The sequence below is a fragment of the Ammospiza caudacuta genome, chromosome 3, assembly GCF_027887145.1.
Source record: "Ammospiza caudacuta isolate bAmmCau1 chromosome 3, bAmmCau1.pri, whole genome shotgun sequence".
NCBI lineage: Eukaryota > Metazoa > Chordata > Aves > Passeriformes > Passerellidae > Ammospiza > Ammospiza caudacuta.
This window is the reverse complement of record NC_080595.1, coordinates 108,173,993-108,201,458: the sequence shown is the minus strand read 5'-3', so window position 1 is coordinate 108,201,458 and position 27,466 is coordinate 108,173,993. Positions and strand designations below refer to the sequence as shown.

At 40.2% G+C, this 27,466-nt stretch overlaps 1 protein-coding gene across 2 annotated transcripts; it reads left to right on the top strand.

The window, feature by feature from the left end:
* The first annotated feature begins 1,943 nt into the window (after nt 1–1,943).
* Nucleotides 1,944–27,247, top strand: PNISR (PNN interacting serine and arginine rich protein). 2 transcript variants are annotated; one of them, XM_058800973.1, is made up of 12 exons: nt 1,944–2,015; nt 14,179–14,297; nt 15,506–15,691; nt 17,471–17,697; nt 19,357–19,543; nt 19,808–19,998; nt 20,603–20,740; nt 21,766–21,865; nt 22,572–22,625; nt 23,893–24,063; nt 25,583–26,684; nt 26,923–27,247. In XM_058800973.1, exons 2-12 carry the CDS (start codon nt 14,210–14,212, stop codon nt 26,951–26,953), a joined length of 2,475 nt encoding a protein of 824 aa, XP_058656956.1. In that variant the 5' UTR covers nt 1,944–2,015; nt 14,179–14,209; the 3' UTR covers nt 26,954–27,247. The 2 variants fall into 2 exon arrangements, 1 of the variants encoding a protein (XP_058656956.1); XR_009274518.1 differs by lacking the exons at nt 25,583–26,684; nt 26,923–27,247 and having other exon boundaries at nt 22,471–22,625.
* Nucleotides 27,248–27,466: the final 219 nt, after the last annotated feature.

Below are 27,466 nucleotides of genomic sequence, written 5' to 3'. Positions count from 1 at the left end.
TTCTGTAGTGAAACCACCCTGCCAATGGTCACCATTCCCTATTTAGCCATTCCACAAAGCTGAGTTCTGATTCTACTGACATTTATACATGGAGATAATTCCTGGTATGTTCGTGTGTGCTTGCACTTACACAAAAGGCAATCCAATAATCAAAAATCTTGTTGCTAAGTTCAAAATAGTTGTGAGCAATAAATCAAGCATGTTAAAACTTTCATCTAGTTTTCATTCATTTCCTTTTTTCATCTGTCTGAACTAATAGTCTGACTCTACTCTGCAGGTATTTAAATAACAAATAGTATCTTTAGAATTTGACTACAGTGCTGATACATGGTACATTTCATTTGTAGATTTCTAATTCCAAATATTACTAAGTAAGCAGACTGTATTTACAAAACAAACACAAGTCTGATCAGTTTTCCAGTCTACCCAAGGTGCTTTAACAATTTCTGAGAGAATAGCTGCATTTGTCATCTACTCATTTTGTCTTTTCATCTGTTATATATTGTTAGAAAAATATGTAAATAAAACATCCAACCATTTGGAAAGCTGTGTTATTTAAACAAAGCTGTACGTTTTACACCTGAGTTAATGTATTTTTGCTTGTGTCTTGTCTCATATCACCACTGCCTGTGGAAGAGCTCCCCTGAGATGAATCCATATCCTTGAACACTTAAGGTGCACCTCTTGTTTCCCCTGTCTTACCCTCTGTGGCGAAGGGCACGGATAAAGTTTGTTCCCTTTATGAGAACTGAGTTCTGTAATTCTGTGATAAAACCAGGACCAAGAGGGGGACTCCCTCACACGCCGTTTCAGTGGCAGCTGCAAGTTTGTCCATCCATAAGCATCACTCCAGAGTTCCAGATGTGAGTCAACACTGGAGAGACTTAAAACTTCTACAGCATTTCTGTCCGTGGAAAGCATGCTCAATCCTGTGACAAAAACGGGAAAATCTAGAATGCTTCAGCCAACACTAATATGTCGCCTAACTGGCACTGACAATCATAACAAAAGTTGCTTGAATTTTCTCTAGATTTATACGAGTCAATTCTGTTACTCCGTGTGAATATTAATATCACTTTATGCAATGATCAGAGACTGTGGGTGTTTTAGGCATTTACATCCGTGACGCTGAGGGAAGGGAAGCAGCGATCCCAGCCGTAAGTAATGTGCCAGCTAATGGAAACCTCTGCTCCACACAAAGGAATGCAATTACCCATTCCCTGCCTGCGGAATCATCCCAGGGTCGATACAAGAAGAGCTGGTTACTGCAGGTGATTTTTTTTTTCTTCATGCCTTAAAATAAAAGGAAAATTTCCAGGTAGAAGTCACAGAAGTTAATGTGGATATTCAGAAGAAGCTACTTGGAGAATTGTCCTTACAGCCATACCCTGGCCTGGCTTTGAACGCTCACACTCTGTAGCTGTGCAGCACAGAAGTTATTGTGTATTTCAGTGTAGGGCCACTGCCCAGAGCCTGTCCACTTACGTACTTACACCACTTACAGGCGTAGCAACCAGCATTATAAACTTCTTCATGCGGCTTTATAAACTTCATGCAACTCTATGAACTTCTTCATGCCGACTCCGTACTGGAAGCACGGATCACACTCCGACTACAAGTTACCCGTGGAGCTGCGGAGCTAATGCGCCTCCCACGGGCCTCCTGACACTATCGCAGGCGGGAATGTGAATCCCGCTCGGTTCTCCCCGCTCGTTCCCGGCCCGGAGCCGTCCCCGCCTCCCCGTCCCGCCGCCGGGGCTGCCCGCAGCAAAGATGGCGGCGGCGGGGGGCGCTGGCGCTGCGGCCGCGCCGAGGGGAGCGGGAAGCGCCGCCCTCAGCAAAGATGGTGGAGGCAGCGCCCGAGTGTGCCAGGCGAGGGTCAGCACCGTGACGCCTTTCACTTCCGGGTGAGCGCTAGCGGGCGCCATATTGTCTTGTCCGTGAAGACGAGGAGCGATAGCGGGGGCAGCGCGGCCGCGGAGCGGCGGCACCGGCGGCGGGAGGCGGGGGAACGCGTAAGTAGCGGGGCGGGCTGCGCTCGCCAGCGCTCCCGGGGGGCCGGCGGGTGTCGCTGACCCGCTCTTCCCCTGCGCTCCGAGTCGAACCGGGAGGGCGCCGCGCGCCGCGGTGGCGGCGGCAGCAGCTGCTCGCCGGGCGTGAGGAACCGGCGGCGCCGACAGCGGAAACCGGCGGCCAGGACGAGAAGGGACGAGCCGAGAGCCGCTCGCCCTCCCCCGCTGCCCGTCCGGGGGGGGGGGGGGGGGCGGCGCGCCGCGCATGCGCGGTGAGGGCGTTGGGGGGGCGTTGGGGACCCCCGGGACCCCCCCTCCGTCCCGCCCGCACCCCCGCGGGGGTCCCCGGTGGGGACGGGCCCGGTGCCGGCAGTGCGCATGCCCCGGGGCCGCCCCGCGCCGCTGCCCCGGGAGAGGCCGGTGCCGGGCGCGAGCTGGCGGGGCCGGGATGCTGCAGCCGGGCCGGAGCCCTGGTTCCGCGGGGCGCGGTGTGTGCCCGGGCTGGCCCGTAACCCAGTTAGGGAAGCGACGTGTGCGCTGGGATTCCGTGCTTGGCTGTGTCAGCAGCCTGGCTCCCGCACATGAAATGTATTCCTGGGGTATTTGTGCTGTTTCACGGCTTTCGGGGCCGCTCCTATGAGTTCGTTCCACTGGAGGGCTCCAGAGAACTGAAATTCACACAGCGGCATTTGCGAGATACCTGCACCAGTAGCTTGGCACACGCAGGGTGTTTTTAAACGGATTCTCAAGCAGATCATGGGTTTGAAAGTCTTTTTGCTTTCAGCACTTATCGCTGCAGTTTCTCTGTACTTCATTAGGTAATCCCACAAAGTTGTTGAAGTGAATTTTAATGGGGTGTGCTAGGCTTTATGGTTAAGGATGGAGACACAAAAGTGGTCCAAGGGCTGGAACCACTCTTCTGTGAAGACAGGCAAAGAGAGCTGGGATTGTTCAGCCTGGAAAAGAGAAGGCTCCAGGGAGACCTTGTTGTGGGCTTTCAGTACCTAAAGGGAATCAAAGGTACTTTTGTGCATGAAAAAGATGGTGAAAGGTTTGTTACCAGGGCTCTGGGTGAGGGACAACAGCATTAAACTGAAATATAGATTTAGACTGAACATCAGGAAGAATTTTTTAATGATAAGGATGGAGAAGCTGTGGAATACATTTCCTAGGGAAGCTGCATGATTGGAAATGTCCAAGATTAGGTTGGACAGAACCTTCAGGATTAGGTTGGACAGAACCTTCAGCAACATCATTTCATGCAGGATGTTGAACTAGATGGTCTTCAAAGGTCCCTTCCAACCCAAACCATTGGATAATTCTGTGATATGCTACCCCAGCAGAAATTTCCTAAGTTTCTGTAACAAATGATAATGGAGATTGTTCAGCCACCTTGGTTGTTGTTCATTTCTTCTCTTGTAGTTGACACCTGTGAATGTTTTCAAGCAAACAATCTGTTGGAAGGTGTGGGGTACAGGAAGCAAGAGTTGCCCTAAAGGGTTGCCCTTTGTTTTGAGGCACAGTCAGCCACCTTTCAGAGAGGGGGAATGGTGGTCTTCAAGCATAAAGCTTGTCCACCAGCACACAGTATTCCAACATCATTTTCCAAAGACAGGGTTACAAGTACCAGTGCAGTCCAGCCAACGCCTGTACTGTTGGCAGGAGTAAGAAACCCCTTTCTGGAGTGCAGCTGCACTAAAGATGGCTCTGATGGGGGTGACAGATGCAGCTGCAGCTCCCCTGACTGTAGAACAGAGGGGAGCTGAAAGTCTCTGCTTTGTCCAGGCACAAACTGCTAGGATTGCTGACTGACAAGCTCCTGGTTTTTAATTTGTTGGGTGCAGCAGCAAACCTTGTGTCATCTCTGCTGTTAGGCCATGACAAGGCTTCCTTTGTCCCATATCACATACAAACTCCTGCTCTGATAAGAATGCTTTCTGCACTTTGGGCTCAGGGGTCTTGTAGGGCTTAAGAGTCCACAAATTTAGCACAGTTCCACAATTTTTTAGTGGTTAGCTCACCTTATAAGGTGTAGTGGTAGAGTGGAGTTATAACCATGTTTGATTTTTAGTTAAGTGCAGGATTATGTGAAGATTCAATGGGAACAGCAGTGTCCAGTCTTGCTTCTTTTTGTGACTGAGGTATGTAGTGGTTCTGAGTCTGTTTTTGGTGACAAATAATACTTTGGGTAGGTTTTATTAAAGTCTTCTTGCTTTCATCACTAGCTGATTCCTTATTAAGTGATAATTGTATTTATCATTGAGGTTAATATCTGTTCATGAGTAGTGAGGAGTAGTTGTTTATTTAGTTATTTGCATTGTTAATTTTTGAGCAGAGCATGTTCATTGCAGAGGAAGTTGTAGATGGACCATTCACTTCAGAAAAAAAAAATGCTGTGTTACAGGGCTGATTGAAAATCCTGCATCAGGATTTTCAGTGGAATGATACATTAAAAAAATAATCAGATTGGACATTTTTTCCCCCCAAACCCAGCACAGTTTTGACTTAAACTGCCTAAGTTATGATAATATTTCTGTGGTAGTAAATGTTCTAGCAGTGATTTTGTTTTGGTACTATATGATAATCAAATAATGTATTTATCTTCATGTCTTAGAAGTAGAAAAAATAAGTAAATGGTACCTGGATGCCAATATCTGGTCCTTTTGCTCTTTTAAAAAAGAGTTGTGTTCAGCTCAGTGGATGTAAGTTTGGATTGACAGACCTTGGAAGCTGTACTGCTGGAGTGACTCCCTGAAGAAGATTTCACAGTACTTTTTTTTTTCTCCTTTTAGTTTTTTTTTAAATTCGACCTTTGTTCATGCTGCTTCATCTTGTTAGCATTGTAAATATTAGTCAGACATACTGATGTGTGAACCAGGTTCTGGGAAAACTTCATGGATCCTGAGCAAGCTGTTTTCATCAGTTCTTTTTCTGATTCTGTATTTTGGATCTTGGTTGCACATTTGAAAAGCCTCTGTTCTTCAGCCTGAGAAAGAACAGGTCTGATGTTAAAAAATGCAGTGGAGCAAATTTTAGTGATACACAGCTATAAGTGAGCTGGAAGATTTTACATGTTTTTTGACTTATCATGCTAACAGATCCCAGCAGGCACAAAGGTATAGATAGCTTCTGGCTCTCAAGAGGAGGAAAGATGCCTGGTGTCTGGGCATGAAATGCTGGGAGCAGCTTAGGGTGGTGCCCTACCTGATGGATAGAAGTGTTTGGCCAAGTGAAAGTGCAGTGAGTGAAACAGAGTAGTAGGCAAGACAGTTACTGTAACTTTTCTGATTTATTGCAGACTTAAAACACACCATAAATACTTGATTTTCTAAACAACAGCTGAGTATAATACAGTAGTAAATATTAATTCTCCCAAGTAAAATGAAAGCTGGTATGTTTTTGTCTGAGTGATGGAATGCATTTGTTCTGACTCTGAGTGAATGTGTCTGCAGCCCCTCTGTAGTAACTTGCAGGGTTTGTTCCTGTGTGGGTGCACAGGATACAGCCCTTTTCCAGATTCCCACATCCTTTTAACTGCAGAAGGGTTCTGTCTTACCTGGGTCTCCTCTGCTAAGACCCCCACCTAATGATAATTCTTGTCACACCCTTTCTGCATTAAATTTTTCCTCTTGGTGGGGGAGCTCCTTTGGGTATGCAAAGCTATTTTTCATTTGCAGTTCTTTTCAGTTGCACCTCTTTTGTACAAATTCTCACAGAAAAGTAACTTTTATTCCAGTGGCACAGTCATGGAAGAAGTGCTCAGTTTACATTTCCTTCCAGTTGGGAGCACTTTGAAACAGACATCTCTGGAGTTTGTACCATGTGTGTCCATTACTGACTTTGGATTCCAGTGTGGTTGGATATTGATGATACCATGGATGAGCTGCTCTTTCTAATTCCTTGGGAGGGCTATGTAAGCTGTTGGTATTGTATCCCCAGAGGATTTATCCACTAGTCCTTCCAACCTCATCAGTGATGTCTTTGCTACCATGGCCCTGTTGAAGCAATAGCACAGTGGGAGGAAAGTGAGGGGAGAAACAGCTCTGCAGCAACACTTGCTCAGTTTGAACTCTTGGAGGAATTGGCATTGTTCTTGTCTTTCTACTAACTGCCCTGAGCCTGGTGTGGTGAATGTAGGATTAGGTTTATCCTGCTTGCAACTGAGCAGTTCCACAGAATTCATCATGGATACTCATCATGAGCTTTCAGTCACTGTGCTAAAACTACACAGAGTCAGTGTCAGCTACCTTGAATGAAAGGTGAAAGCCTTACATTAAAATAAGGCACCCACATGAAAGATCAAGAAATCAGACTATGGATTTCAAGGAGCTCTGCTCCTGAAACATCTCCAGTTTCCTTTAGGTTCACCTTCAGAGCCTAAATCTATATGAGATAAAGAAACTCTGCCCACAGAGTATGTGATGCTTTTGAGATCCTTCTCAAGATGTGTTGTGGATGTCTTCTGTAGCCCAGGTTCTACAGGGAACATCAGAGACTAATGTGCCTTTGTGTGTTTCAAAACCAGTAATTGCAGTTTGTTTCAAACCAGGACTCCTACCTCTTGGGGTTTTCCCTTCAACTGTATAGACCTAAATATAGTCAAAAAGTCATGGCTGCACTGTCAGGTTACCTCAGAGGATGTGGAACATCTCTGAACCCCGAGGTACAAAGAGCAGCTGTGTAGGGATTCTCCAAGTATGCATGATGGCCTGCTCTTTCAGCTTCCTTGTTCAATTAGATGATGGATATTTCTTTGCTAAATGCCATGCCTGTTTGGAATGCCTGCAGGCCAAATCTTTAGTCACCAGAAAAACTCCTGCAGCTGTGTGTTAAGAGTTTAATTTGCAAGTAAAACTTGTCAGGCCATCTTGTGTCATATATTGGCCTGCTCTTCAGGAAAGATTAGTAGCATGATCAGAAAAGTGATGCAACAGCCTCCCCTCAGCATCAGAAGGCTCTTGATTTCTGGCTGTGGGCTCTGTAGGTTCCAGAATCCTTAGTCTGCCTGTCTACAGGGTTGAATAAACCACCAGAATGTGCCCTGAAGATCAGGTCCAATGAAATTGATGTCTCATGTAGGAATTCCTAACCTTGATCTCTTCAGCTCAGGACACAGCAGAAGGTGTGTGCCACTCTCCTTCTAGTGACAGCTTGACTCCTAGGTTGTCTCCTGATTTCTTGGAGTTGAGATAGTCTAGCTTCTAACAAATCCTTGATTTTATTCCCGAGATGACTTCTTTCCTCATTTTTAAGACATTTCACTTTCATGGATTTCCTGGCAAGCCATTCAGTATCTGCTGCAGAAGCTGTTGAGCTCTAAGGTGTTCTGCATGGTTAGGATGGTGTGTAACATTGGTATTAGGAAGAAGCAGATTGGCAGAGTGATGGGAGTTACTTAGAAAGAGCAAGAAAGTGTGTACAAGATGCACTCATCAGGACAGCTTGATGTGGGTAGTTATCTTCCTGATGCCTTTCTGGAGCTGAGCTAACTTCCTAGCTCTCTGTGCTTCTCATCTTGGACTGGCTGCATGAATTGGAGCAATTCAGTTTATCCATTAGCTGTATTAAGTTTTGTATGGGGACAGATCCTGCTTATCTTTCCAGGGGAAGTTTCTTGGTATTTTTCAGTTCTGCTGCAGCCAATGTCATAAGGCTCCAGGGTGACGAACAGGCTTTGTCTTTTGACATTTCCAAGACTGAGCCTTGCTCCATAAGACTCCTCCAGTGTTGAGAGGTCAGAGCACAGTTAGCTCTGCACAAGTGCTGTTGAACTGGGAGTGGATTTTAGGAGTTTACATTACGAAACTGCCTAGGTAGGGTTGTCCAAGGAACCTGAGTGAGCCTGTTACTGCTCAAGTTCTGTTGGTGGCCTTGTCTAAAAGATGGCCCCACCTTTGACATCAAGGGCCTTCACTCAGCACTGTGCCATTGGCAAGTTCTCAGGAAACCGTGCTCTGCTTCCTGTTGGTGTGGAAATATGTAATTTGCTTCAGGATAGCTGTGTTTTGTGGGAAGTGCTTGGGGGAGTCTCCCAGAGTAGAGCTTGTGAATTAACACTCGGGACTGTTTACTGGTAAGTACCTTCTAAATGTGTAATTTCAGTGTGTGGTGTGTCTGGACACATCATACAACTATGTTGGAAAATACCTTATTATGCTAACAAATAGGGTGAAGGAGATGCCTTTTTTCCCTGAAAGAACAGGTTAACATTGAGGTGTAATTTGTAGTTGAGATGCATGTTACAATCAAGCATGGGAGTTGAAAGGTGCCTTTAAAAATATGCTCTTTGTCTTTACACAAAGAAAAGTTAGTTTAAATACAGTGGTAGAGAGTTTGACACCACATTTAAATGTTTCTGAGTGCTGTTGGCTCTCAGAGGTTGATGGTGGTCGAGGTAAGTCCTGTCTATATTGCTGTCTCAGCTTTCATCATCAGCAGTGGAGCCCTCACCAGCAGTATTGTCAAGGGTTGCACATTTTTATACCAGTAGTTTGCTTTAATAAGACTTCAGCAGATTCTAGTCCAGCCTTTGAATAGAAATTTAAAAAGAAAAAACCCCAACACGTGAAAGAACATAATTCAGAACATGTTTGCTCTTAAGAACTCCTGCAGCATTTTCAGGTATCTTGTGAACTTTCCATAATCTGTTAAATATGTGTAACTGAGATTAAATGTGAGCTGATGGGGTGCTTGGCTCATGTGATTGTGCTTCTGTATAAAACAAAAGCAATCCTGAATTGGCTTCTGTTTCTTCCTTGGTAAACAGATTTTTAATAGATTCAGGTTCCTGTTCTGTGATCTGACATCAGGGAACAGCTCTTGAGGCACCAATAAATGTTCTTTTGTTTATTTGTGTGTGTATGCTAGAGAGAGGAGAGAAAAAAAGGCTATGTCCAATTGAATTGGAGGGTAGAACAGCTAAGTAAGAGAACCTTAACCCATCATTGTGAAGGAGGCATAGTATCTGCATTTTCCTTTGTAAGTAGGTGCCTACAAAATGGATCCATTCTTTAAGCCTGTTGCTTTTCAGACCTGTTGTATCGTCACCTGTACTAGTAATGTCAGAACCAGTATGTCTTAATGAGACTGCTCAGTTGAAGCACCCCTCTGTTACTGTCTTGCTAACCTTTGAACTGAGTTAGTTTTAGCCAATATTCATCTCCCTCCCCTCCAACTTCAGTAGGAAATAAAGTTTGTTTCACTGTCATTTGGATGCTCTGCTGTGTTTGGCCTTAGATCCCTGGTGGGAAATTGAGCTGTTCATTGTATTAGGTGAAGCCTTTCTTTCAGGTGATGCTGATTTGGGAACTTGTAAGAAATAAAAACTTGTTTATTATTTGTGTGGCAGCATCCAAAGTTAATTTTGTCAGTGCAGATTTTAGTTAGTAGGACAGGATTTTGAGTCTCTTTTCTCCATTATTAATTACTACTTGTGTCTCAGGTTGTTTTTTGTCATATACATTAGTACAAGAGGTTCCAGTTGTTTCAAGCCTGTAAGTTCCTGGTTTAGTGGGTGAGAGGCATTGTTTGTTGATTTTGGGTTTGTTTCCTCCTCCCCTGCCTTGGTATAGAAGTTGAATGCCTTGCAGTACTTTTAAAATTACTGCTAACAGGCTACATTTTCTCCACTGTGTTTTGTGAGTTCTTTGTGAAGTAGTTTGTGCCCTTTTCTGTTTATGGACTCAGGTTCAAAAGTGTTGTTTTGGTAACTCACATCTCGTTTGTTCATTACTGTATGACTTGACTTGATCTGGTTTGATTTTTGACACCTTTAAAATATCACTAGGAAGGAAACTGTCAGTGATGTCTGGCAGGACAATCCTGAGATTCTGTTGAAGAGTCCTTTCATACTCAGTAAAGTTTCACAAGCAGAATACAAAGTTTCAATGCCTTTATGTAAAAAAGAGTAGCATCAAATAGCACAAGTGCTTGTTTTAGTTACCTCTTAGAACATGACAGCTGCAAATGAGGAGCTAAAACCAGGTTGGGGTTGGCCTCTGAAACTTGAAAGCAGATGGAATTATTAGACACTGAAGTGCTTAGCAAAATAATTTTTTAAGACAATGAACCATTTTTAAATGCCTGTAGCCTCCCTGTAGTAGATAAAAAAATTATATCAAGTGTCTTTTTCATGTTTACCTTGTACCAGTTAGTGAAAACTGGGAGAAAATGCAGGAAAATAAATGGAGAACTAAAAAACAGGGGAGTCTGTTTCCCAGAAAATGACAATGTCCTGCTGTTCCAGGTGACCATAAAAAGAGAGGTGCTACAAGTAACCTCTTCTGTTCAATGGCTCTGAGCCATACTTTTAGTCTTCAATATTAAAATTTTTGAATATGACCTTCTCTTTTAGCCTGTATATGTTAATATTACTTCTATAAACATTTTAAGGTGCAAATTTTATTCCTTCCATATCCAATTTGTGTTTCTGTAAAGCAAACATTGCTCAATAAGGAAGATGTGTTGAAATAAATAAAAAATCGTTTTGGACAGTTTTCACATCATATTTGGAAAAAGGCTTCTACATGTATGGTTGCATAAAAAAGGTAATGTTATTGCTTAAGTGTTTCTGTAGTACATAGTTCTGATTAGTAATGAATGTTTTTACAGTGAATTTGGTAATAAAGCTGTGTGCTTGAAAGCCAGCATATTTTATAGTTACTAACCTATGAAAATTGACATTTCTTCAGGAAAACCGTAGAAGTATAAATGCAGTACAGAATTAAGATGTTACAAACCATGACTTTCTGGTTGAAACCAAGCTTTCAAATACAGTTCACAAACGAAAATTAGCTGCTTCAAATAGCAGTGATTTTAAATTAGTTTGTTCTGAGTGGCATAAATTGAATTAATCAAATGTTGAAGTTCTTCAGGGTTTGGCACTGTTGTTGCTGTCTTGTCATAATGTTGTGCATCAAACTAGAACCCAGCTCCATGCCTTGACCTATTGCTGTGCACTTCCCCACCTGATTTCTCTCCCCAGAATAGAAGTAATAAGATGAAATAACCTCTCTCGGGCAAGTTGAAGAGTGGGCCATATTATGTTGCAGAGCAGTGGATCAGCAGATCAGTGCTAACAGCTAAAACCCAACAGTGCTTTTTATTCTGCCCTGCAGCCAGCTGGCACTGAGGGAGAGCCTGTGACCTTCCAAACTGGGCTGGACAGCTGGAACTGCCTGTGGGGTCCCAGCTCCATGCAGCACCTGGGGCGTGCCTGGAAGCACCCAGGGAGTGTGAGGTGGCCTGGGCCAGTGCTGGTCTGCAGTGGGACATGGGGGGGTCCTGCAGCACCCCTTCCTGCAGGAGTGTGGGCTTGGCCTCGCTGTCCTAGGGCACAGCAACCTGCTGATGGGGCAGCCAGGAGTGAATGATTGCTGCTGCTCTCTGAGGTCCCTGCTCCCTTGGTCGCCATTTCAGGTGCCCCTTGGTACAGGGCTGCAAGGTCTTTGCTACAAGATTTATTTGAATACCCTGTAAAATAATAAGGCAGTTATTGTCTTGAGGGCAGGTTTTACTGAGATGTGGAGGCATTTGTTGTCTTAGACCTTATTAAGGATCAAAACAAGTGCTTCAGTTTGTCCATAGTGAGGATCAAGGCCTGAGAGTAAAGAAAAAAAAGGCAGAATACCAAGTGTCCATTTCAATTGAGAAATAAATATATAATTGTGTTAGCTGGAACATGTTTTAAAAAATCTGTAATGCTGAAGATTTTAGGACAGAGATAGAACAAGTCCAGTAAAAATAAATCTCATCTAATCCTACCATGTAAAAACTGTGTGTAGGAGGTTCCAATTTAGTTGCATTTGTAGAAGTGGTCTTAATATTGTTACATTTTGATGTGATAAATTGGTATTTAAATGTGTAATTTTTTTGCGTTCAATTATATGCAAAGCAGTCTTAGTGAAAAAAACCAACCTTTTGCTGAGTTTTAGTGTAATTCCACACACTTGTTGCAACATACTATGTATTGAGGTAAAAAAATGCTACCAGAGTTAGTGAAATCCATGTTGATTAGTGCTAGTGGGATTTAACAGCTGCAAACAAAGGGAGCAGTACCATGCGGCTGTGCACTGCAGTGGTAGTCTGAAACCCCAATTCTTGAAACTTTTAATATGTAAACAAATTTATTTTGACACTTGAAAGAATCTTTATTCTGGATGAAAAGATGAACTGAGGGAAGGAAAAAACATTTACTTACAGTTTTCTTTAGGGTGAAAATAGTATTTGCAGTTACTTCCTCATATCTAGTGTATGATATATGTGTCTAGGAATACCTGGAGAGCTAATTTAAGGGATCAGTTAAAATGTTGCAATAACTGCATTAGTAGCCACCCCATACACTCAGCTGGTATAAAAAAGTTAATTTCCTAGGTACAGATAAAATTGTGAAAAGAAAGAGACAAGAGAAAGGGCGGTGTCTTCAATTATTAAAGGTTTGGATAGCATAAAAATATTCATGAAATGGGAAAAAGCCTCCATACTTAGTTTGGCAAGAAAAGGTAGTGAAAATAATAAAGTATTAGATAGGTTTTGCCCAATACTCCCCCTGTTGCCAAAGTTGATATGGTCTTGTTTGAAGCCCCTGCCCCCAAAATGCAGCTGAAGGTTTCAGAGCCACAGGTGTAATTTTTGTACAGTGTTGACAGTAAATGATTTCAAAACAAAGGTGATCCACAGTTTTTCAGATAAAGGATTTCATTTGACAGAAGTATGCAAAATACAAGTTTGTGTTCATCTCTGCATGGCCCAGTGCCTCTGATGTTGAGTGCAGCCCTTGGTGGTGCACTTTTGTGGAGTGGTGCTCTCTGCCCATGCAGTCATGCAGTCCCTGTGTGAGCTGGCGAGCTCAGGATGCCTTTGTGAGCAGGTGCCACTCCAGAGAGCAGGCTCTGTCTGTGGGGTGTGTGTGTCCTGCTCCCTCGGGGCCACTGGGGCTACTCCTGGCTGGCCACCCAAGTGGCACTGGCTGCTTTGAGCTGGTTTGCTCTGAAGCAGAGAGGCTCTATTCATCTCTTCTGTATTGCACTTGGCTGTGAGCCACGGCTGGGTCCTGTACGCTGCTCCTGTGACCTCAGGGAATGAATCTTTCTCTTTCTTTTAAGTTTGGAGTGTTTGAAACTACTTACATGCTTGATGTTTGAACAGTGTGAACTCAGGGGTTGTATGTTCAATTCCATGAGGATATATTCATTGAGTGAAAAGCCTATTGAGAAGTTCTTAAAAGATTGGGTAGGGCAGAGGGGGTTACACTCAGTGCATTCTTACCATACTGGTTTTTGGGAACAGCTTCTGGAGTGAAGTGTTCCCAGAACTGTGTCTAGTCTTTGTTTTTGGAGAAGCTGTTTGGAGCAGTGCAGGTGGCTGCTCTCAGGTCTTCCATGTGTGGCAGGTTAGGTGTGTGCTGGAGGTACAGATGACTGTGAGGAGCTGTGTGCCATGGTGGGCACGCCTGCCTGCACTGCTGTGCCTCACACGTTCACCCAGAGCTGGCCCTGGAGCTGCACTGCAAGCGGGCTGTGGAGCTCTCTGCTGCCTGCTCAGTGAGGATATATACAGCACAGCAAAAATTGTTTCTCATGATTTTAAGGGGCAATGTGGTAATTGTGTGGTCATATTTATTTATCTTTCTCAGATTTGGAGGTTATATTTAGAAGTTAAAAAGAGTCTGTACAATGCATAACATGCATGCGGGCACTGTCTTGTACCTGTGCAGTTCTCCTGTGCAATCATTAACAATGTGTTTTACCATTTGGTGACTTTTGTCTTGCTTAACAGCCTTGCATGACACTTTTTTGAAGAAATACACATCTTTTCCCTAAGAAGCAGGCAAAGATACCAATCATGCCTTTTATATTTTGACTTGCTTTAAATTGCATTTATTGCCAGTTGAGATCTTGTCGTACAAACTTGTCATATCTCTCCTTGAACATCATTTGGTAGTTAATTTCTTTGTGAAAATACAGAGAAATCATACTAGACTCTTGAAATCTTATAGTAATATTTCAGATATTACTCCAAAAGGATGAACCATTTCCTCCAGCTTAAAATATTAAGCCAGCATTGCTTCAGCTTGCTTTGCAAGGCTTAACTATATCTGCAGTTATGTAAGTTTCAGTTATGTGATATTTCATGGGCATCTATTTAAACATACAACTATTATTTTTAGTTGAAATATAGACTATATAAAGACTTAAAAGATGTGGGATCAAGGTGGACAACCTTGGCAGCAATGGCCTTTGAACCAACAGCAGTGGATGCAGTCATTTCAGCACCAGCAAGATCCAAGTAAGTATATAGAAAGCTTTGTGGATTCATTCTTTTCATGTGTTGTCATTTAAATTTTTGAATCTTCGTGACAGAGTATGACTCATAGTTGCCTTTGTAGCTGCTCTCAAGAGAATACATTTATGATGCTTTTCTGAACTAGAAAACATAGAAAACATACAAAGGTTCATACAAATGTTTTCACACAGTTAATATATAATACGCAAATACAAGCAAGAAACCTGAGTTATCCTACACAATTTACCACCATTTTATCATACAGATCAACATTTAGACCTCTGTTACTAGACATGTATCCCTGTCAGTTCTTTAGCCAAGCTAAATCCTTTGTTTAAGAGAATATGCTTTTTTATTCAGTACCTGTGTGGCAGAAGTATTAATGCAGATTGTATATACAGAAAGAAATCTCACTGGAAGACCAATGCAGTTCTTGATTTAGGCTACAATGGTGATAATCATGATCTCTTGTTTGAATTTTTTTCCCCTACCAAAACCACCAAGTGCTTTAAAGAGTAGAACATAATATACCTTAAATTGAGAATGTGATGGCAACAATTCATAATATCAAGAGAAATAGAGAAATGGATGAAAGTGCAGGTGTGTATTTAATACTAAGGCAAAGTGATCAGGCACACAGTTTTTACTGTCACTTTAATTTCTGTTAAATTCACTGGAAGGTTTTCCTAATTTGATAATAAGCAGAAGACATACTAGTGTTCTTATCTGAGAGTGCAATTTATTTGTTTACTGATAGGAATGGCAGTAAAGAAAAAGAATGGGAGAGAGAACTGTAACATAATATCTGGCAAGGGTTATATGAAAGAGGGTACATTGAAGAATAATTTTCCAACTATATCTTTTTTACTCTCAAATCTTCATGAATTTATAATATAAGGATATGTATATTAATTTCTGATGTCAAAATTAGCTCACATATAAAAAAGTGCATTACTACCACTCATTCAGTGCTAATGTAAAATAATCTGCCTTTGAACATATGCAGAGAAACTGTACTTCAGCAAGTGTGTACACTGACATTTGCTTTGTTTCTTTTACTGTACACTGTGAATAAGTTTAAATGGTGCTCACAGTGCTTGCTGAAGGTAAATATTGCCCATTTATCTTGAGCAATAAGACATGTAATTGAGAAACAGTGTTGAACTTCAGACATGTGAGTTCTAACCTCTAACTTCCTCTGTTTATTTTAGGCCAGATTGACTGGGCTGCATTAGCTCAAGCATGGATTGCTCAGCGAGAAGCCTCAGGGCAACAGAACGTGGTGGAACAACAAGGAATGATGCCAAACGGACAGGACATTTCAGGAATAGAGTCTGGTCCAAACAACCATAATAATTTTCAGGGGGATCCCAATTTCAACAGAATGTGGCAGCCAGGTTTGTTTCCCTTGCTGTTCATTCCTTTTTTTCATGTTTTTTCATTTTATTCTTGTCAGACTTTTTGGGGCGAACATGCCCTGTCCCTCAGGCTTCAAAATGCGAAACTACCAGTTGATTTATTAATCACAGCTCCTACTCAGAGAGCTACTGTTGCCTCTCCTGTAGTGTAATACCTGCTTCTGGTATGATCTTGAAGGGTAGAATGAGGTCACAGTATAACTGATGCTGGCTTTACATGTCAAAAAATCTTTAAAAAGGAAGATCAGCAAAAGTCCGTGTGAAAAATATGGGTTTATTGCGTTTCATATACTTAGGATTTATCCTTTTATCTTAGGTATCTGATTGTCAGCATTTTTCAGTCATTGGAAGTTAAAGGTGATTGTGCTCTTCTGTTGGTATTGATTATTTTCTGTATTTTTTACTTCCTCCAAACTTTATTTTTTCCCAAAAATTAATTTTCTTTTTAAAATTTCACAAGATACCACTGGTAATAAGAATGGGATAGAAATGGGTTATTTTCCGCTAAGAATTTTTCTGAAATGGTTTTCTGAAAGCTGGGTTATGCCACTATACTGTAATGCAATTTGAAGTGTATGAGCAGCATAGTAAGCCTATGTGCATGTCCTAGGTTGTTTTGGGGAAAACTGCACTTCGTACTTGATTTTGTTAGTGGTTGAGAGAATAACACTCCCAGTTTTCAGTGTCCAAATATATTGAAATGCAACATTTAATATAAGTAGGCTTAATATGTTATTGGTAGATCTTATATGTGTGTAATAAAAGGGAGGTAGCCATCAGGTTTCACCTCCCTGCACTAGGCTACAAGTTACTGTAGGCACATGTGAGAATTTTTAACTTTTCTACATGGCAGAGTGTATTCTAGCTGTATTTTTGTACAGTAAGGAGAAATTTTCACAGAAATAGAAAAGCTATAATAGCACTTTTTAGTTGCTACAGTAATAGATGCAATTATGATACAGATGGGAAGGACAGTAAAAATTAGAAAAATGTTCTGAAGGACTGGAAGGAAGGTAGGAATTAACATGAGAGGCTAGATCCTAATTCTGTTACTGGTGACAGTTATAAGGCAGCTCTGTCACGGTCTGTAAGTATCTATATAGTGCACATAATTTTTATCTTTTTAAGGAGTCAGTCAAAAATTATGGCCACACGAGCTATTAATTCATTCCTTTTCACTCTGTTAGCCAATTGTAACCTATGTTTCAGGGCTTATGACTGTAACTTATTCTGGAACCTGTGCTAGATATTGGGCAATCCAAGAAATCATCCATTATCAGGACTCAAGACTTTAAGGCACAGGTTTCACTGGTTTCAGTGGTTGTGCTGCTTACCAACACCATTTTCCTTCCATAGTAGGTATTTCAAGTCTATTATGCAAAATAGTAAAATTGCTCCTTGGTTTCAAAATTGATGTAGAGAAGGAGGAGTTTTTTAAGTTCAAGCAATTTATAAGTCTTGCGGTGAACTCAGTATTACTAGAAATTTATAAAAACAAATTTAGAGGATGTCTGTACCTGTCCAATTCTGTCCCCCAACTGCATGTTTCAGTTCAGATATAGCTATTTGTATTTCCTTTGTTTAGTTGAAGAAATTATTGAGACAGTATAATATAGTCTTCAGATGGATGATTCTTCCTTGCTTTATCATCTGTGATGCTTTGAGGAACCTTGTGATAAATGCAAGAACACTGAGTGATTGGTGACTCATATAAATGATACTAACTTGGTATCAAATTGTATTCTGACTCCTGAACAGAATGGGGAATGCCTCACCAGCCCCCTCACCCACCTCCAGATCAGCAGTGGATGGCTCCAACCCCCCCAGGTCAAATGGAAATTGTTCCTCCGTCGGAAGACAGCAACAGCCAGGACAGTGGGGAATTTACTCCTGACAACAGGCACATGTTTAACCAGAACAATCACAACTTTGGGGCACCTCCCGATAACTTTGCAATGGGGCCAGTGAACCAGTTTGACTATCAGGTGAAACATTTGTTGCTTTAGTAGCGTAGGCGCGCAGAGTCCCTCCCATGGATGTGTTCCTCTAATATCATCTAGCGGCGGCTTTCACTCTTCAGTTCTGCCAACATCTACAGAATCTGTTATCTGCTAAGATACATTTTAACCAAACACTTGACAGAAGATACTTTAAAGTTCTCAGTTCTCTTCAGAGGCCAAAGGGTTTTATTTTTCTACAGTATTAATAAGAAATGGCTGTTGTCTGCAGTATTAAAATGAATCACTGTGTTCCAGTATATAAATTAACATTATGTAGCTTTGTGTTTAAAAAAAAAAAAAACAAAAAAGAGGAGAAGGAAAAAAAAAATTAGAAATATATGCTTAAATATGCTAGATGATGTACCACAGGAAACAGTCCTGTATTTGCAGGGAGATAGACTGGATGATCCATTGATCTTTTCCATATCTATCTACTGTGATTCTTTGAATAAACAATGGTATTTCTAAAAAAAAAAATCCATATCCACTTTTTTCTTCATTCTGGCATATAAGTTGTATAGTATAATAAACATGTAGGTGGTTTTGTTGCTAATAATAGCAGGGTACATTAGACAGACCTTTAAACACAAACAAGTTTTGTATCTTCCCTCTATTTTCAGTATTTTTCTTCAGAACTCCTGATGTAAATGACAAACTAGCTGTCTAAAACCTACCTCCTATTCATAAACAAATACATGGGAAGATGGGCAGAAATTTTTTTGTTATCTTCTAGGCTATTTTTTATCTTCTAGATTATTTTTCCTCTTACAATTCTGTTGTTGAACAGCACTGTTAAATAGGGAACTAATAATTTTCCAATACGTGAGTTTATTATAATTTTTGTTTATTGTCATGGGACAAACTCTTAAAATTAGCTTCTCTAAATACTACAGAAAACTTGTTTGGCACTGAATGAAAGAGGGATGCTTAGCCTGAAATTGTAGTGCCTTAGTGCTAGTCACTTAAATACTCAGTGGAATATTTGATACTGTACTCTTTTTCCTGAACACTCTCTTCTTAAATAGTTTCATTTAGCATTTCTGGGCAGTAAATATTAAAATAAAAAACTCCTCATATATGCCTCAAGACTTGTGATTTTTGGGTTGTATAGAGGTTGCCCAGAACCCATAATCTCTACTAAAATTGCATATTTTGCATTTAATATTTTATTCATATTAATAAGACCTGTGAAGGATTACTGGAAAGTACATAGTGCAAAATTCTTATGTAATAAAAGGCTGGTCTTTTTTTGTTCTCATGCTGTAGTTAAAAGACTGCTAACATAGCTAGACTTTTAAATCTTAGTTTTGTACATTCTTTATTTAACTGCATGCTCTGATGCTAAGCTGGCATGGAACTGATGGAGATAGATGGTGATTATAGAGCTTAATGTTTAGCACAATGTGAAAGGAGATTGGTTGAAGCCCTTTCAGGTTTGTTAAGTATCCTTGCTTAAGTCTAAGTTTAGTCATTAAATATTTAAAAGAAACTTGTTTCTTGGGGACCACAGTAAAAGAGATTGAGAGATCTCAGTAGCATAGAAATCATGGATTCCTACTTGCATGGATTTTTGTAGACCGACTTGCTCACACGCTGCATTTCGTGTTACCATGTGAAGAAAAATAAACTGCATTACTCTTTCAGCATGGGGCTGCTTTTGGTCCACCTCAAGGTGGATTTCACCCACCTTATTGGCAGCCAGGACCACCAGGGCCACCAGGTCCTCCAGCACCTCCTGCACCTACTCAGAATCGAAGGGAAAGACCCTCATTCAGAGATCGACAGCGGTCACCTATTGCGATGCCTGTGAAGCAGGAGCCTCCCCAGATTGGTACATGTTAACCACTCCTTAATGAAAAATTAAAAGCTGTATTTTATAAGGAATTGCAAAATTTGAAGACCTTTTTCTTTTTAATAGCAAGTAAAAGAGCAGGGAAAGAAAAAGCAGTTATAAATGTTTTTCCCCACAATCAGATGTGGGACTTCTTTTGATGGGGATAGGGGGTTTGCTTCTTTATTTTGGGGCATATTTTTATTCCTTTTTGTGGGGGGAAGTTTTCTCATCTTGCAAAACTGTAAACCTTGCTTTATGTAGATGCTGTGAAGCGTAGAACTCTGCCTGCCTGGATTCGTGAGGGCCTGGAAAAGATGGAAAGAGAAAAACAGAAAAAATTGGAAAAAGAGAGAATGGAGCAGCAACGTTCACAGATGTCTAAAAAAGAGAAAAAGGAAAGTGAGGAGGCTGAAGAAGGGGATGGCCCACGGTTACCTCAGAGAAGTAAATTTGTAAGTATAAGGTTTTTTTTTGCTCAGATTTGTATTTCCTGAAAGGTGTCAACTTTTTAGTCTCTTAGAAGGAGACACTCTGTTCCTGGTTACCTCGTTGGTTTTGTTTTTTAAAGTAAGGTTAAGCTGCTGCTCTGTTGATAATTACTTGATGTTTTGAAGATTTTAATGGCTAAGAGGTAGAAGTATATAATTTGTTCTGTAATAGCAAAGAAACAAGGATGAAATTGGACTTTTTTTTTTCCCTTTTGGAATGTACAGAGCCTTTGAAAGTCAGAATTCCGAGTCAGCAGCTGAAAATATTCAGATACCTGTATTTGCTAAACTGAGCCAATTTAGGCAACCTTGCATTGCCTTCATTTTAGCAGTTATATTTTCTGTAGTCCAAAGTATATGTCTGGCAGGGAACTGACAACTAAGTACTTTCTTAGCTTGTGTAGGTACATGTACCTGCATGTCTTTTAGGAAAGGAGAAAATAAATAGTTCTATGATAACTTGTAATACAGATTTCAGTACAAAGTAAATGAAGCTGACTATTAAAAATAGAAACTAAGCAGCTTGATATTTAAATTTTTCCTGAAGTGTATGATACTGTACTTGTAGGACAGTGATGAGGAAGATGAAGATGCTGAAAACACAGAAGCTGTAAGTGTTGGGAAAATCAGCAGGAGTCCATCCCCAGCTCCTCAAGAGGAGCAAAGTGAACCAGAAATGACAGAAGAAGAAAAGGAGTATCAAATGGTATTAATAATGTAGTTCTCACTAAGTATTTCTGTTTAACTGCTCATACTTTTCAGGCATATCAAAGTAAATCACTTGTTCTATGCCCAATGCTGTCAACAGAAGTGCAGTATGCATTGTTATATTTGCATCTGTTATATTTGCAGGGTTCATACAGGGTTATATTTGCATCTGTTCATAATGCTGTCTTTCCTATAGAAACAAAGATATCAGTTATGTAACTCATATTTAGCACAATAGTGAAAGAATGTAATGACTAAAATCTTTACATTGATCTTTACTAATTCTAGGTTCTTCACAAATTTCTGAAGACTTTTAGTGATTAAGTGCACCCATTTCAAATCTGTGTTTCAGCCTCTGTTCCTATGAAAGGGTATTTAAGAAATGTATTCTTGCAAGGAAGTGCTACAACCCTAAATCCTAGATCACCAATAGTTTCACTGTGTCTGCACAACCTTCACTCTTGTGAATTCTTATTAATTAAGGCCCTGAATTCTACTAAGTTTGATGAATATATTTTTGTAGAGCATGTGGCCAGACGTAAACGACTTGGAGAACTAGCTACCACCTCAAATTTTTTTCCAATTTTTGTAGAAAATATGTAATAATAAAATGCTGCATAAGGAACCTCTGATGGTCTTCACAGGCAGCATACCAGTCAGAAAAGTGCTCTTTATTTTTTGAAAGAATAATTGGAATCAGTCTAAGTACATTGCTGATTTAGATATTCATTGTTATAATCATTTTAGACATTAAGATCAGTGCCTGGATAGCTATTTGCAATACATGCAGACACAGTTCACAGTCAAAATAGAAACTTCAGAGTTGTGAAATCAGGTCACATTTAAACAGCTTCAATCTTTTCTTGGTTTTTTAGTCGTGTCTTTTGAAAGAAGTTATTAAATAAGATGTGCAGGAGATGACTTTCATAGTCATCAAAAGAAGTGAAGCTGTATGGATATAATTTGAATGCAGAATTTATTCAAGATGTTTTGGCCTGTAATTGTATATGCAATTTTCTTCAGATGATGCTGACAAAAATGCTGCTGACAGAGATTCTCTTAGATGTCACAAATGAAGAAATCTATTATGTGGCCAAAGATGTCCACCGTAAAGCAACTAAAGGTATGCAGGGTTTGGGAGGTTTTTTCTTTTTAGTTTCTTCTGCAAAAATTCTGTATTTGCATGTCTTTAGAACATTTAACCTCCATAGTTCTCCCTCAAGAACAATTCCAGTATAATGCATCCAACTTGGTAGAGTTCAAATCCAGTAATCATGTACTGTTGTCCTGTGCAGTGTATTGTGAGTTACTTGAGTTATTCCATTTTTTTCATACAATTCATTTCAGTTAAAATGGTACCTGTGTGTCAATGACTCTTGAGTTGTAGCTGTTCCTTACTACTATCATCTTTATCTCAAAGCTGTTCAGAAGTGAAAAGAGATGAACTTTGAGTCCTCAATTAGTAATTAATTTGCTTTTGCTCTTAACATGTATTGTACTTACAGAACAGATTATTTTAACATAACAGAGTTAATCTAAGTATGTAACTACTGAAGTTGAAAATTATGTGCAGATGCTGTAACTTGGAAAGTGATTTATGAGTATATATTTGGTTTTTTTCTGTTCATTGTTAATTTGCAGTTAAATTCTAAATCTTCATGGTCAGAAAATCTAGAAGTGGTTTTAAATGGATGATGCGTTTTTAATGTTTCTTCTCTCCCTCCAAAGAACAGCAATAGTAGTAGATTTAACAATACCATAGACTCATGACTATGAAATCGTGGCTATTTGTGTTAACATGTTGTTCCTGTTGTTGATGTGATACAAAGCTCCTGCAAAACAGCTGGCACAGTCCAGTGCACTGGCTTCCCTCACTGGACTCGGTAAGTATGTTCCTTATTTTTGAGAGGGCTTAAAGGGGGAGTTTCACTTTTGCCTTGCATTTCTAGAAATTGCATTTTGAAACTAGATTTTAATTGCCTGGGAGTATGGGTCACTTTCTGATAACTTTATCATTATCAGCACCTTTGTTTGTTCCACAGGTGGTCCTACTGATATATAAGTGGGATAGTTGCTGGAGTAAAGGACTAGGCAGTGTGATTTAATTTATGAGAATCTTGCCCTAACTTTGAAAATATGTAAAAATTTTAGATAAATTTACTTGTCAAAATATGATAGTTTCAGAAGCACACTGCAGCCTTCAAAGAAAGGAATACTATTTCATACTTTTCTTCTGTTTTGATCCATATGAACCAGAGGGGAAAGTTGATAGAAGAGTAATGTGAAAGTCTATAAATAAAAATATTATAATCTTTGTAATTATTATTTTATTGAGAAGCTACATAAACACAAAGGCTCCCATATCATATACTGCCAGAAACAACACAGGAAAGAGAGATTGAAATTCCAGCTTGAGACACAACTGCAAGAGATTTCCAACATGACTTTTATCATCTAAAATGTACTACAGCAGTGTCAGTGATCAGTTATGTGTTCATTACATGGAATATTGATGAATTAGATTAAATGTTATCATCACAAGTATTCATGTTTCAAAACTAACTCAGTAAAGATTCTAAGGACCTCAGACTGAAAGAAATCCATGTCATGTTTAAACTGACTTTATCCTTATCAGTCCAGTAGTTAAATATCTCTGGGGGAGAAGAAAGTCTGTTTCTATTCCATCTCCATACCTGTCAAAGTGCTATGTTTTCTAAATCATATGGAAAAAATTGATATGGCATCCAGAATTTCTGTAGCCTTGGACTTTGGAGGCAGCTGAGATGTCTTCTGGGAAAGATCCCAGGCATTTTCTGTCCCGTTGCTGATACAGAGGCAGGCACTGTTACACTCTCCACAGGCAGCTTTTTTGCCTTTCCATACAATGGAAAAAGTACCATGGTCACAGTGGTTGCTTGCTGAAAATAAACAAGCTGTTCCAGAAGGAGTAGAAGCAGACAGTGACCATCAAAGCAGATACGGGGGCCTTGAACACACTGGCAAACAGCACTGGCACTTACCAGAATAAAGTGACTTCTTCAGAGACAAGGAAGTGAAGGAAGGGCAGTGTTACTCTCCTCTTTGCCTCACAGAAGTATTAAGAACAAAGCTTAATCTTTCCTCGTGATAGACTGGACTTTATGCACGCAGGTGGACTGGGTGGTTATGGATCAGGAGACAGTGAAGATGAGAGGAGTGACAGAGGCTCTGAATCATCTGATACTGATGATGAGGAATTACGGCACAGAATAAGGCAAAAACAGGAAGCGTTTTGGAGAAAAGAGAGAGAACAGCAACTACTACTAGAAAAACAGCTAGAAGGTAAACCATAGGATGTCTTCTTACTGTGCCACTGTATAGGGAGTTTACTACTTAGTGTATGTAAATTGATGGCAAAGAAACATGTTTTAAGCAAAAAAATATCTGAAACTAAATTTTTAAATAATGGATTTTTAATTCAAATTAAAAAACCCAAAACCTTGTGATTTTCTTCTGCTTCTCCATACAAGGTAAGGTTTGTCCTTTTGTACAAGTAATGTAGGCCAAAATGTAGGTAGCACATTTGATCCCAGTGCTGAAGAGCTGTCTCAAGATGGATGCAGTGTTAAGAAGTCATGAACCAAGTTCACAGGCTGGAGGAGAAAGTGCTGTTATGATAGAACTTCAAATTGATGGTTTCCTCCTTTAACTTTTTATTTAAAAGCCTGACAATAAGACATATGGAGCCCTTAATGAAAGGCTGGACTGGCCAAACTTTTGGTTTTCTTAATAGTCCTGTCTCTCTTTGAGTGTTGGAAGATGTATGCATAAAAGCACAGCCATATGGAGAGTGTCTGAGTGGTGCCTGTGACCTCTGTCTCCTAGTGCAGGAAGCCAGATGTCAGTGTGGAGACATCTCCATGAGACTATTTGCAGAAATGCAAAACCAGGGTGTAAAGCAGCTGATTCTGTATGTCCATAATACAGAAGAATGCTAGTGCAGAGTCTCATTTGTAGCAGTGTTTTGGAAAGGTGGAAGATTTCTAATGGACAATACAGCATTATCTAATATACACTGGCTTCAGCCTGTATTGCCTAATAACTTAGGGACCAGCTGGAATTGTTTTCTGGGTTAAATTTGACCATTGGCCATTTGGACCACTCTGGATTTCTGGATGCAGTTTTATTCCCTAAATTAATTCAGGAAATTATGGCCCACATCAAAAGCCCATTTTAAGGCAAAAAATGTCAGTTATTTTTTCTGGATTTAATTTAAAATGGGGAGATTAGGTTGGCAGTGATGCAAAGAATCCTAGATTGAATAAAAATAATTTTTATTTTGGAAACCTCTGAGAAATGCTCTGAGGGTCTCACTATGTGAGAAATACAGCTTCTTCAGACCAGACAGTAATCCTCAAACCCAGATGAATGGGGCTCTAAGAAAGGCAAGAAGCATCAGTACTTTCTGCTGTATTGATGAGGAGTCTTGTAGGAAGCAGAAAGGGAGAACCAGGTGTGCAGAAAGGTTGCAAAAGGAAAAAGTCTTTTGTGTAGATCATTTTGGGACTTCTGGTGTTCCAGGATGTTTGTTTGAGAACTTCATCTTAAGCCATTAAAACATGGAATAACATCAATACTTCTAAAATGGCTGGGCTCTACTTCTAAACCAAGAGGACAACTTTTCTAGAATTATAAGAAAAGAGAGTGGTTTGTTAAGTAGTTGGTATAGTGGCAGTGTTTTAATTTTAAGTATTATGAGAGGTGCTTGGAAACTTGGTTTTGTCAATGTAATAGTGTGGAAATTACTGACATACTGCTCGAAATTAATTGCATTTTATTTCCTGTGTACTTCTTTTTTTAGAAGAAAAGCTACAAAATGAAAAAGTTTCAAAAGAGATGAATGAATTTACCAACAAAGAACAGAATAGTAACTTAGCATCACAGGAGGCAAAAGAAATTGAAGCAGATATGGTTCATGAAAAGAAGAGATCTCCAAATGCAGTCGCTCCTGATGTAGAACTCAAGAAAGAGGGTAAAGAGAGGACAGGAAGGAGTGGGTCAAGGAGCTCTAGCAGTGGTAGCAGCAGCAGCAATAGCAGGAGCAGCAGCAGTAGCAGCACAGTGTCCAGTTCTTCGTACAGCACTAGCTCAGGTAGCAGTCGCAGCACTTCACGTTCTTCCTCTCCCAAGAGGAAGAAGAGACACAGCCGCAGTAGGACGCCGTCACATAAAGTTAGGCGCAGTAGGAGCAGGAGTTACTCCCACAGGAACAGGAGAGAGAGGAGTAGGAGCAGGGAGAAAATAAGGGAAAGGAGAAGATCTAGTAGAAATCACAGTGCTGAAAGGGGGGAGAGGCGGAGAAATCGCAGTCCTTCGAGAGAGAGAAGCTGGGATAGGCGTAGGAGCGGCAGCCGCTCCCGAGACCGGCGAGCCAACCGCGCGAGCCGCAGCAGGAGCAGGGACCGGCGTAAAGCCGAGGAGCAGCGTAGGAGCCCTGCTGGAAATAGGCACAAACATAAAAGTGAGGGTAAAGATCAAGAAAGGAAGAAGGAGCAGGGTGGAGGTGTAGATAAAGACAAAAAAAAGAACAGAGAAAGGGAGAGAGATCAGGAAAAAAGAAAAGATAAGCCCAAAAAAGAGGAAAAAGAAAGTAAGGCTGGCAATCACGATGACAGTAGATTAAAGAGAAAAAGAGACAGCGAAAGAACTTTCTCTCGCAGTGATTCAATATGTGTGAAAATAATAAGACAGGATTCCAGACAAGAAAGCAAAAAAGTTACTACCAAAGACAGCAAAAAACGATCAGGCTCTGAATCTAGTGCAAGGAGTAGTTCTGAATCACCAGGAAGCAGTAAAGAAAAGAAGTCTAAGAAATCGAAGCATATTCGATCATGCTCCATGGAGAAATCTCAAAGGTCTGGTAAGAAGGCAAGCCGCAAACACAAGTCTAAGTCACGATCAAGGTAGTATACTTTTTAAGTACTTTGTCTGACTTTTTAAAAGTTTTTTTATATTCGTCTTCATGTGTACGGCATATGAACCTTTTTAATAAAGTATGGTATTTATTAAACTTTGTCTTAGGCAAAAGTAACTTTGGAAAATCTTTTAAAACTATTAATTACTAAGGCTAAAGTGTGTGTGGGTTTGGGGGTCTTTTATTTTTTCCAATTAACTTTTTCCCCCTTTTCCTTTATTTTTCAGATCAACAACTCCTCTTCGTCGTAAACGCTGAGGAATTTATGGCACCAGTGCTATGATGTTTAAAAATTCCATGAGTTATAAAAGGCTTGTCTCATTATAGAGGCACATTGTGGCTATGTAGGTGAAACCAGAATCCTTTTTTTTTATTTGTAAATAGGTGTATTTTTTCCAAATGCTGCTCAGAATAATAGGATTTCTTTGTATTACATTTTTTCAAGAACGGTAGTGCTTATTAAGACTATAAAACAGGCCATTCTCTTTCAGCTGTAATGTTCTTAAAATTACTATTGAATGTACTGTGATGTCAATAAAGCTCTTTAGTTCATTTTTTTGTTTAAAATTCTTGCACCTGAATTTTGTGGTATATGGTAGAAAGTACTTAAAAAAAAAGAAAAAGAAAACGGCAGCTTTTTTGGTATAACAGATTTTTAAAGTACTTGAAAAAGATTTAACGTGAAACACTTGTAATCAATGGACATTATAAGATTACTTTATTGGGGGTGTGGAAGAACAGAGAAAAGACATCTTATTTTTCTTTAGTTAT